General features: G+C 41.3%; 1 protein-coding gene across 1 annotated transcript in view; it reads right to left on the minus strand.

The window, feature by feature from the left end:
• LOC149225481 (uncharacterized) overlaps positions 1-4,750 on the minus strand; it is a 62,295-nt gene extending 57,545 nt beyond the window's left edge. The window contains exon 1 of the mRNA XM_089379947.1: positions 3,826-4,750. Coding sequence (XP_089236073.1) covers positions 3,826-4,750 — 925 coding nt within the window. The remainder of the gene's footprint in view (positions 1-3,825) is intronic.
• Between the last annotated feature and the right edge of the window lie 8,348 nt (positions 4,751-13,098).

The following is a 13,098-nucleotide window of genomic DNA, read 5'->3' on the forward strand; positions in this document are numbered from 1 at the left end:
TAATCCAAATGAACTCCTTTGCTTTATATAGGCAAGCTTCTCCCCAAAGCGTGGAACAATACCACGAGCCGACACCATAGAAACACGCAACCGTCGGCTAGATACCACACAAGAAGCCCCCACGAGCTTTTCTCTACCTTGAAATGTGTGCACTGGGCGGACGCACCTTCTGAATGGCTGGCCAGCGTCCCTGGACGCGGGTTCTGTATGGAATACCTGCGGGGACGCACTTGCTGAACAAAATTTCCTGCGTCCTTCTTGATTTACCATCTGAAAGAGTTTGCCATCAAGTACAACACCTGAATCATAATGCCAACAACTATATTCAACGACATTGTTCGTGGTACACCCTAGACAAACACCTTGAAGGTCTACTAACTCACTGTGAGGATAGTAGATCACCCATGCCGCGGAGGAAAGATTCTGGATACTGCGACAGGCACCATCAGCGAAACTGATATAAGGTGCAACTGACATCTGCACAAGAAGCAAAAAGACACAATAAGCGACAAATGCTTACACACCAAGCCAAGCATGTACAAAATGAAAACACACTTATGTACACAGCAGATGCATGAAAGACTCATGCATAATATTTTTTAAAATAAAGCCCCTTCCGGGGCTTGTCCAAAGGGTTTCCTTCATAGTCAATTATCTCATAGGCCCCTTTCTACAAAACGAGTTTCACAATATCAGGCCCATGCCACATAGGTTCGAATTTTCTTGCCCCCAGCTTATCATTTGCTTGATCATATCGCAGGACTAAATCTCCCTCCACGAAAGAACGAGGGTTAATAGTTTGATCAAAGTGAGTTTCACTCTCTTCTTTTGTGCTTCAATTACTAAAGAAGCAAGTCGACGAGTTTCGTCTAGCCGATCTAGATAAAGAAGGCGTTCTTCCATAGGGGTAGTATTTGGGAGAAATTCAATAGCTAACTTGAGAGAAGGTATTTCACATTCAATCAGAAGGGTAGCTTCCAGACCATAAACCAGTTGAAATGGTGTGAATCTGGTTGCATACTTCACTGAGGTACGGTAGGTCCATAAGGCAGAAAACAACATCAAGTGCCAGTTGGACTTGTGCATTCCAATGGTACGATGAAGCATCGTAACCAACACCTTGTTGATAGCTTCGACTTGGCCATTGGCCTAAGGGTAATAAGGCATCGAACTATCATGACCATGGAAAATACGGGGTGAATGTTTGCCCTTTGGCAAAGTTAAGAGGTTTTAAATTTTTAGTGGGCGAATATTTTGTATTATAGTACATTTTTACAAATCGCCTCAAATAACCCACTTTATTTTAAGGGAGAGGGTAAAACAGGTAAATTTAGCCCTTGAAATTAAGAGTTACAACCTTCCATTCACCCTAATTTTCAAGAATAGGTTTTATTTAAGTGAATCCTATGGGCCAAATACCATATTTATAAAAGAGGTATGGTACATAAATAAAACCTCTTTTTATACTTACTCAAAAGGTATGGTAAATAAATAAAAATATAAATAAACTAGACATATGGCAAATAAATAAAACCTCTTTTTATATTTAGTCCATAACCCTCTTTCTATTTATGAAGCTTCAAAAAAGAGGTTTTATTTAAGTGAATCCTATGGGCCAAATACCATTTTTGTAAAAGAGGTATGGTAAATTAATAAAAATATAAATAAACGAGAGGTATGGTAAACAAATAAAACATTTTTTTATATTTACTCCATAAGTCACCTTATATTTATGAACACTCAAAAAATGCATTATATTTAGGTGAAACCTATGGGAAAAATATTATCGGCCAAATACCATGGGCTAGATTATTATTAATACCATGCAAAAAAACATTATTAACCCTAATATTAGTATTAATAAAAATAAAAATGGCACATGGTATTGACCCATGGTATTCACGTGGAATGTAGCCTATTTAAATGGGGGAATTAAACTAGGATAGATCCATCTTTACTTTGGATCTACTAAGCCCCAAGAGGTATCAAATATCGTGATATGAAAACTAGCATAGAGTCAAAAAATATTTGATCCCTCTCGGGGGCTTGGTGGATCAAGAGTAAAAATGGATGTTGTAATTTAATGTATGTTAAACATTTTAACTTGGCTAAAATAAAAAATAAAATAAAAATCACTTATTAATTTTATTAATTTTTATAAATTACTAATAGTAATTTTTAAGCTCCAGGTTTATGATAACCCATGGTATTGACCCATGGCAATACCATGATATTCATGTGAGCATAGACTATTTAAAGGGGAAATTCTATCATCGTAGATCCATCTTAATTCTGGGTCTACCAAGTGCTCAGAGGGATAAATAGATTTCATCCCCCTAAGAGTGGTAGATGTGGAGTTAAGATGGATATAGGTTGGCTTTTATGATAATGAAGATATATTTTTTTTTTTTCTGAATAAAGACTAATTCTATTAAAAAAAGAAAAGTATAGTACAATCAAGCTTGCAAGCAAGCGAAGCAGAAAAGCAAGGGAGCCACAGGGGATAGGCTACCACCTCGCGCTAAGAGACAATCCAAGAAAGGACTCAGTAGACAAAGGAGAACAAAAAGAAAGAACTCAACTCAGAGAACTACCCCGAGGAAACATTTCCATCCACACGACATTTTTTGCCTTTTTTCTTGTTTACTTTGACCCACCCAGTGGAGTTTGGCTGAGCCAAGACAATTTGTAGACTATTCTGCACTGGCGGCTGAATTTCCTTATCAGAATCTGAGGAAGAAGAACAATGAGTACGTTTCTGAGAAAACTGAGGGTCAGAGGAGACTGCTGGAGCTCCCGAGGGAGTATCTATCGGAATCACATCATTCTGCACATCTGCTACCGTAGCCTCATCCTTCTGCAAAACAGCTTCAGTTTCCTCCTCATCCGAACTAGAGAAATCTAGACTGCCCATTGAGCGGGGAGGCTCACAAGGATTCCAGCGCTTGGCTTTGGGTTTGCGATTTGGATTCTTCTTTTTTTGGAGGAACTGAGGACATGTATTCTGGAGGTGCCCCGTTTGATGGCAATGGCGGCATCTGAAGGCTGTGTTCTCGTAATCCAAGGTTTGAGTCCAGTGGAAATCTCCAATCTTGAGATTAATCTGATCCGGTAGTCCTTTACTGATATCTATTTCTGCACAAAGTCTGCCGTAGGTGAAAAGACCATTTTCCTTCCTGGAGCTGTCTACAGCCAGGTACCGTCCTAAAGTCTCTCCAATGGCAATGAAAACAGATACATGCCATAGATGAGCTGGAAGATTCGGGAGCCTGACCCAAATCGGAAGCTTGGTGATGACTGCTGTAGAGGGGTCAAATTCTGGAAACCAGGGAGTGAGAAAGAGCCCAGCCGCACCCCAGAACCAAGGGCCTCCCATTAAGGCCTTTTGGTAATCTTCACTTGAGTCAAAAACCACAATGAAGAACCCTTTTGAACATAAGTAAATCTTGCTTTTTTTGGTCCAAGTGGAGTGGATCCATTGGTATAGATCTGCTGTGCGAGGCCAAAGCCCATTAAATCTGCAGATGAGTGCTGATTCTTCAAAAATCTGTAAACGATTTTCAATTTCGGCGTGAGAGAAATTGATGGAAGGAATTTCCTCTGATTTGTCTACCACAAAAGGCTTTGGAGCCGCGTTTGGGTGGGCTGCTTTCGAAGCGAACTGTGGTTGCGCAGCGTCTTTGCTAGCTGCATCTTTGTAAGAGAAAGAAGGGGCAGAGGAGGTCTGCCCAAAGGAACCACCTCTTAAGCGAAAAGAAGCCTCGATAGAGGCGTCCTTATGAATGCTGTAAAAAGAGAGAGGAAGGGGGCTCATTAGTTGCTTACCCTCATATAACAATCTGAGGAAGGAGGAGGGGATCCCCATCCGGCTTTCCAGTTTTTGCAGAAGATCCTGGACTAGATCTGTTGTTCGAACCCAATTTATCCTTGTCTTGCCCAGTAGTTTGACTTGGATTTGAAATTCCTGAGATTCTTCCAACAGATCTGGCTGAATCAATAGAGGAACCTCTGCAAGCAAATCTGGCGAAAATGAGGAGCAGAATCGCTGCTTGCTTCCGGCCAGAAGTGCCCTGTCCATATAACAATTCTGCGCATGTCCTGTAAACATGGCAGTGCATGAGACCACATTTCTCTTAGGCATTGCCCAGAACAGTCCCAATGCGTCGTCCTCTCTCCCATTCTTCACAGAACCAGAAAGCGACTCATTCCAATCAGTAGCATCTCGTTCAGGACTTTTCTCAAACACTTTGTATGCAACCTTCATTTGCCCCCATTTGGCAACGAATCTCCAAATGAGCATATTCCAGATGCCCAGGCACCCCTCGGAAGTTACCAGATTCCCATCTTCCCTCGCCCTGAGCCGTAAATCTACATCAACGCGCTGACTGAATCCTGTCGCGCAGCTCGAATGGGCAGACAGGTTTTCAGAAAAGTTAATACAGGCTTTCCCTTTCATTGTCTTCCCGGCTCTCTCGCTGTCCATATCATTTTCCTGAGCACATATCTCTTTAGCACGAGAAAGGATTGCTTGAGAAACCTGCTTCTGTTGAACCAAAAACGTTTCAAGTAATCCAGGAGTTGTTATCCCCATTGGTGCAGCGGTGTTGAAGGCTACCACTGGTTGAGCGTGAAATATCACAAGAGAAACAGCGCTTCCATAAAGATGCCGGTTGTTTAAAGCCCATTGCTGAGCATAATGACTGAGTTCACTGTCGTCCACGGCCACCATTATTTTCTTCACTTCCGCCATCAGAGCCCTCCTCTCCATGATAATGAAGATATTAAATAGACTTAGGAAATTATATTGTAAAAACATCTTAAGGTGAATGGTTAAAGCTACATTTAGTCACTTCACAAAATTTAGTAAAAAATACCAATATCTCCATTAATATTGGTTTTTAACTTTTTCTAATTTAACAAAAAAAATTCAAAACAATGAAACCTTATCGCTCTTTCTACATCACCCTGGTAGAAGATTTCTCACCATTTTTCAAACATTCTCAATATGATATCTTCATGAAAAAGTTTAGGTACTAATGTTGGATTAGTTGTTTGAAAAATAAGTTGGTTTGTATAACCTTTCATCTTCTATGCTATTCTTAGATTGTCCTAATGATCTGTAGGGGTTGGAGCCACTGCACCATATTTTCCTAAAAGGTGGAGATTGTTCACCAAAAAGGAAATTAATCTACATGTTACAACGCTGTTAAAAAATGTGAGACCTATGAGGGTAGTGAATTATGCTAATAAGAAATTTAGATTGGGAGAGACGTAATTAAATTTTATTATTTAATTGAAGATTTCCAATTAAAATAATAATAAATCTACCATTTTTCAAACATTCTCAATATGATATCTTCATGAAAAAGTTTAGGTACTGATGTTGGATTAGTTGTTTGAAAAATAAGTTGGTTTGTAGAACCTTTCATCTTCTGTGCTATTCTTAGTTTGTCCTAATGATCTGTAGGGGTTGGAGCCACTGCACCATACTTTCCTAAAAGGTGGAGATTTTTCACCAAAAAGGAAATTAATCTACATGTTACAACGCTGTTAAAAAATGCGAGACCTGTGAGGGTAGTGAATTATGCTAATAAGCAATTTAGATTGGGAGAGACGTAATTAAATTTTATTATTTAATTGAATATTTCCAATTAAAATAATAATAAATCTACATTTATATATTCATATATTGATTGGAAGGATTCTCACAATGGTACTTCTTTCAATTAGATCTCCTTCAAGCCCTTGGGATACCTAATACTTTCTTATATAATATAGTTGGGGCTTGCTACTTGTTGGCGTGTTGGGGTAAACAAACTTTATGTGTTTTTTTTTATCTCGCAGTTGGAGTCTATGGAATAATAAAGAAATTTGATAACTTGAAAAAAGTGGTAGCTTGACAAAAGTTGTAGAGAAAAGATTAATCTCTCCTACCTTGACATAACTTTTTGTCAATATCAACACCTACAAGAACTTTGTTGTGGAATATTATCAAAACTGATGGAAGGATATGAAAGAGTGTATTATAAGAACCTTGACAAACACGGCCACTGAAACTTGGAACATCGTTTGTAGGAAGAGAACAAAATGTTTCTTTTTCCAAACATGTATGTTAGTATATTACAGTTTAATGAATATGTTTTCTTATTATCATATATGGTTTCATACTTTAACAAAACATTCGCCAAGGCTTCACAATCTTTTATTATTCAGTAAAAGATTTGCCAAGATCTTACAAGATTTTATAATTCAGTGAAAGATTCTCCATCACTATACAAGATAATATAATCTGGTGAGAGATTCGCCAAAAAAATTATATATACATATTATTGATAAAATCGCCTCCCATTTTCCCTATGTATCATGGGGATTAGCCCATTTATTATACATATAAATTTAGGGTGGTTCTTAAAATTTTCGTTGATCGTGACGCAAGCCTAACTCGGTCGTTAACTCAGTCATCATATGACCACGAAAATGATAATCGTGATCAGTGATAATAGCCTGAGGGACTCCAAATTGAGTAATCACATGATTGAATAGGAATTGTGCAGTTGTCTTACCATCATTAGATAAGTTAGGCATAGCTTCGGCCCATTTTGTAAAATAATCAATGGCAAGGATGATATACCCATGCCCCCGGGCTGAGCGAGGGTTACAGGTCCAAAAACCAATGCCCCATTTAGCAAAAGGGCCCATGGTAATGACAGGATGCAAAAGGGAAGGTGGCACACACATCTTTCGCTGGTAAATTTGGCACGCGTGATAGGAATGAACAGCGAGAATGCAATCCTTAAAAATGTAGGGCCAAAAGTAACCAGCATGAAGGATTTTTGCTGCAGTAGCATAACCAGACATATGACCACCACAAGCGCCAGAGTGGTAGTCATTCAAGACTCGTTCAACTTCCTCGAACATCAAACAACGACAGAGAACTAAATCAATGCCGAGACAGTACAAAGTGTCTCCAACAATACGATAAGGCTAAGAATGGTGACGAATATGTCACCGAGCATCCTTAGACAAATCAAGACAGAAGGAAGACATCCGGAGATAGACAATAATGTCACCGTAGCAGGGATCAAGGGTACTAATCAAGAAAAGAGTGTCATCCAGGATGCGATCCTCTATCCGAGAGGGAGCGGTAGCAGACGGTAACAAGCAAATCAACTCAACGAAGACTAGTGACTTCTTAGACTTGGTGGTAGTAAACTCCAAATCGAACTCTTGAAGGATAAAGATCCATTTCGAGTACTTGCCCCCCAACAATTTATGTGACAAGATGTATGTCATAGGGTTGCAATCGGAAATCACGGTCGTCGTACGCAACAAAATATAATGATGGAAATGTTGGACAGCCTGAATAGCCGCTAAGGTGAGCTTCTCAACATAAGCATATCGAGTCCCAGTGTCAAGGAGGTTGCGGTTAAGATAATAGATAACGTGCTTGGAACCATCCTCATCATATTAGATATCATTTTTGGGATTCAACTGCGTTAAGTAAGTCATTCAAAGTATGACCATTTCCATGAGAGGTAGTCGTAAAGTGACTAATTTCTCATGATTTTTGAATAGTTCACTTAGCACTCATTGCATCGGGTGATGCTCACAGGGGTGAAGAAGTGGGATTGAAACTAGTGAAATGTGGAGAACGAATCACATAGCATCAATCATCACTTCCGGGGCTTGCACCCGGTAACCAGGACTTCCCAGGAGGTCACCCATCCCAGAACTCCTCTGGCTCAAGCGCGCTTAACTGTGGAGTTTTTCCTCACAATCAAGCCCACTTAGCTTGCTACCCCATTTGCAAAACCTTAGCAAGTATTGTGCCTCATGAACCATTCAAGTAGAGATCCCTTGACTCTTTTTGAATTTAAGTATGGGGGATTTACGCAGTGCATTATATTAGATATCATTTTTGGGATTCAACTGCGTTAAGTAAGTCATTCAAAGTATGACCATTTCCATGAGAGGTAGTCGTAAAGTGACTAATTTCTCATGATTTTTGAATAGTTCACTTAGCACTCATTGCATCGGGTGATGCTCACAGGGGTGAAGAAGTGGGATTGAAACTAGTGAAATGTGGAGAACGAATCACATAGCATCAATCATCACTTCCGGGGCTTGCACTCGGTAACCAGGACTTCCCAGGAGGTCACCCATCCCAGAACTCCTCTGGCTCAAGCGCGCTTAACTGTGGAGTTTTTCCCCACAATCAAGCCCACTTAGCTTGCTACCCCATTTGCAAAACCTTAGCAAGTATTGTGCCTCATGAACCATTCAAGTAGAGATCCCTTGACTCTTTTTGAATTTAAGTATGGGGGATTTACGCAGTGCATTATATTAGATATCATTTTTGGGATTCAACTGCGTTAAGTAAGTCATTCAAAGTATGACCATTTCCATGAGAGGTAGTCGTAAAGTGACTAATTTCTCATGATTTTTGAATAGTTCACTTAGCACTCATTGCATCGGGTGATGCTCACAGGGGTGAAGAAGTGGGATTGAAACTAGTGAAATGTGGAGAACGAATCACATAGCATCAATCATCACTTCCGGGGCTTGCACCCGGTAACCAGGACTTCCCAGGAGGTCACCCATCCCAGAACTCCTCTGGCTCAAGCGCGCTTAACTGTGGAGTTTTTCCCCACAATCAAGCCCACTTAGCTTGCTACCCCATTTGCAAAACCTTAGAAAGTATTGTGCCTCATGAACCATTCAAGTAGAGATCCCTTGACTCATCGTCTTGAACAAAAACCATACTAATAGTGTTGTCGACAACAGCGAGATAAAGGGTGTAGTCACGATGGTAGTCAGGTGGACGCAATAAGGGAGAAAAAACAAGAAGTGTCTTGAGTTGCTCGAATGACTTTTGGGCAGTGTCATCCCAAACAAAGGGAGTGTCAGGCTTAAGGAGACGCGTATAACCTTTAGCAATCTTAGCGTAGTTAGGGATAAAACAACATAAGAAATTGGCTTTTCCCTGCAAACTCTGCAACTGATGCAAAGAAGTATGAGGTGAGAGATTCATTATAGCTTCAACTTTGACGGGATCGAGATGAATGCCATCTTTAGAGATGACAAACCCGAGAAGTCTTTCGAATACGACGCAAAAGACACACTTATGCAGATTGAGATGAGTATGGTAATGTCTACAGTGAATAAAAATCTAACAGAGGTAGTTCGGATGGTCAGAATGTTTAGCTAAATGAGTTGGAAGGTCATCCAGATACGGCTGAACAATGTGATGGATAGCATGAAATGCATAGGAATTGCTCACTGGAAAGTGGCACTGACATTTTTTAGGCCGAAAGGAAGCTTTTTGTAAGCAAAGGTACCCCACGGGCATATGAAGCCAGTTTTGTGTTGATCGGTAGGCGAAATATTAATCTGGTTGTAACCAGAAAAGCCATCCATAAACGAGAAAATCTCACTCCCAACACAATCATCGATGAGCTGGTCGATAAAGGGCGTAGGATAATTATCCTTTGGATAGGCGTGATTGATGTCACAGTAATCAACACAAACCCTAATAGTGCCTTGCTTTTTGGTCATAGGGACAATATTAGAGACCTAGTCAGTCAACGGGATAGGGTAAATAAACCCTGCCTTGAGAAGTTTTTCAACTTCTCCCTTAATAGCCGAGGCTTTTATTGGATGCATGGGACGTAAATGTTGGCGAACAAGCTTTGCACCAGGGTACGTAGGTATCTCGTGGATCAAAATACTTGGGTCAATACCAAGAATTTCTTCATATGACCAAGCGAACACGCCGCGAAACTCTCTGAAAAGGTTGGTGTAAAGCTGAATCTCTTCCAGAGAATAGGTAACTCCAATGTCAATATTCTCGATAATCCCTGGTTTGACAGAGATGTCAATTGGCATGGTTTGTGTAATATTCCCCATGTTTCCCTTAGAAAAAACTTCACGAATCAGGATAGGTGTCTGAAGCGGCTGAGAGGGAATATAGGAAGCAAACTTCTCTAGACAGGTAGTCATGGCCCCATGGCTTGGGAGAAATAAGGAACGATGGTGATGATCGAAACAAGGAGGGTCCTCAAAAGACATACTTTCGAGAATTGCTTCATCGAAAGGAAATGTTTCTTGTAACGGATCTGGAGAAGCAATGTCTCCAAGCCAAGGGGATTGCACATACTTGTCGAGAGATCTGTGCAATGGAGTAGGGTCAGAGGATGAAGCTGATGCTGAAACAATTTCAACATAGTTGAGCTCGGTAGGACTCAATGGCATAACATCACCCCAGGAGTCTACCTGATCGATGGGGGGGATCACCCAAGGATCAGAATGGATAGAAATCATGTTAATCAGGGTGACGTTGGGAGGTGGGAGCAAAAAGACACCTGTAAGGGCAGGATCTTTGAAGAGTCCAACGCCCACACTTTCATAGGGAATAGTGGTATGCTCCACAAATGGAACATTGCCATCCAAAGAAGAAGAGGTGAAGAAGGACAGTTGATCAACCGTGACAATTTTCCCTTGGTGGGGAATACAGAGTACACAAAATAGAGATGAAGCCACATCGCGCATGGTGTATGTCCAACTTCGGCCTAACAAAAGGTTGTAAGTCAAATTCGCATCAAAAACTTCAACCTCAACCTCAACTATCTTCTCCTCTAGAGTGATAGGCAAGTGTGGGAGGATACCAAATGGATGAGAGTCTCTTCCATTGAAGGCTTCCAAAGTATTAGGAGATTGACTCAATGATGGGGAACCAATGGCTTTCCAATAAGCAACGGACATGATGCAAGTGGAGGCACCCTCATCAATAACAGTACAGTAAATATTCTTCGAGTTAATGATGACTTGGATGAGGAAAGCAATCCGATGAGGCAATTGCGGTACATGATTGTCAAGATTGAAAGTAATTAATTCTGAATTGGTCAGGTTAATGCCACCAATGGCTGATAACAGAGACTTCCATTAGGAGGGACAACTCTGGAGGACTTCCAAAGTGGACATAGCCTAAGGGGCTTGGGCTAAGTCCTCAACAATGCTATAGTGCTGTGCGGCACAAGCATTGGGGTTATAAGAAGATTTCCGGGGCACTCCCTTGGTAGGAGGTCGAATGACAGACTCAGTGCTAGGTCATTCAATATGAAGAGGGCCAGAACTAGATGAAGGAACATTTGAAGGAACTTCAGGTTCATTTTTGGCAGGTGGAGGATATTCTTTCAATCGAGTACTTATATGAATGGGAATAGTCCTAGCCATAAAAACTTGAGAGCCAAAAGTGGAAGAGGACTGAGGTTGATCGACCACCATTTGGGTTTGCTAAGAGGGAAAGGGATCTTTAAGTACGGCAGGAGTGCTCAAAGTCCCTTTAAGCAAACAACTAACTTCAGACCGTCGAGGATAGTCTTTAGTGTAGTGATCCTCATCACAGATAAGACAAGGATACTTGGGTTTGTGCTTCAAACCATTATTGGAGGGAGGCTTTGGAGGATCCTGCTTTGGCGTATCGGCCTTATTTTTACCTTTCCCCTTATTTTTACCTTCCGAAGTTTTTTCTGCCACGGTGGACTGAACGACATTGACTTTGGAGGTTTTGCTAGTATTAGGAGTAGATGGAGAAGCATTATCACTAGAAGCAGTAGGTTTTTGCTTCATCAGATTCATGGAAGAATTTTGGGAAGATGAAGCCACGGAACCAATAACACCATCAACAAAAGATGTGGATGGGGCTTTAGAAGTCTCGAGTCGCGGAGCATCAGGAAAAAGATCATACAGTGTGCCAAATTGGGAATAAACCAAATTGAGATACTGAGCATGCGCGATAGCTTGCTCTTCAGTAACACATGCCCCCATAGCGATATCGCGGGCTATCAGACCGACAAAAGAGGTTGTAAACTAGTCAGTCAGAAGCTGGTCAGGGATCCAGAACTTAATCAAGTGGCGACGCCTTCTCCATTCCTGAATGTGATCAGAGATGTGCGTTGCCATGTCCTGTTTCAAAGATGTAAGGAGGTGTGTTCCCGTTTCATAACAAATTGGTAACTGAAAGTGGGTAATAAATGCCATCACAAGTGAATTGAAATCCTGGAAAGTTCCACGAGCAAGTTCAATATACCATTTTGCGGCAGAACCGGTGAGAATCTATTGGAAAAGATGAAGACGGATAGAATCATCAAGCCATGAGTTAGACAAGCACCTGAGGTGATAAGTCATGACATGAGCTTGAGGGTCCTGTCCAGATTTACCATCAAATTTAGGACAATCACCGGGAATTTTGGTCAGAACTGGTGGCCAATATGGATTATGAAGGATTGGATCATTTGCTGGCTTGGACACATCAAGTAGTTCCAAGGTTGGCAGAAAAGGTAATTAAGGATTAAAGGACATCATAGGCCTCTGATAAGAGCCAGCATTAGGGTTCCATCCAGCTCCTTGTTGCCCCCATGGGTTTTGTCCATAAGGATTATAAGTATAACCTGATGGTTGACCCGAGTTTTGACCACCATCAATCCATGAGTTACCAACTTGACCAATAGGGGCAGTGTAGGGCTGCTAAAATTTTTGATAAGCATTGACTTGTGGTTGCTGATAATTTTGATACAAAGTACTATGAGGTTGCCCTTGGGGTTGTTGAAGTACTTGGAGACCGTATTGTGGCTGAGCTCCAAATTGCGCATGAGTCCCAGGTTGCATTTGATAGATAGGTTGGGTTGAAATCCAACTTGACGTTGGAGGCCAGATTGAGTCTGGTGTCCAGCCTGAGTCTGGAAACCAGGCGGGACTTGAGGAACAACTAGTGTTTGAATTCCCGGTTGACTGAAAGATGGATTGATTTGACCGGACTGATGTCCTTGTTGAAACTGGGGTTGACCCAACTAGTTAGAAGGCTAGCCTTGTTGGTATTGAGGTTGACCTACTTCCCCAGGTTGAACTTGATGGGTAATAGGTTGACCTTGCTAAAACTGAGGTAGGGCCACTTAACTAGAGGGTTGACCTGGCTAGATAGTAGGCTGGCCTTGCTGGGTCTGAGGCTGGCCTACTTGACCAGAGGGTTGACCTGGCTAGACAGTAGGCTGGCCTTGCTGGAATTGAGGCTGGCCTACTTGACCAGAGGGTTGACCTGGT

Source organism: Pinus tabuliformis, chromosome J (assembly GCF_031772625.1).
Source record: "Pinus tabuliformis cultivar Carrire ecotype Pingquan chromosome J, CPIR1, whole genome shotgun sequence".
In the NCBI taxonomy this organism is placed as follows: domain Eukaryota; kingdom Viridiplantae; phylum Streptophyta; class Pinopsida; order Pinales; family Pinaceae; genus Pinus; species Pinus tabuliformis.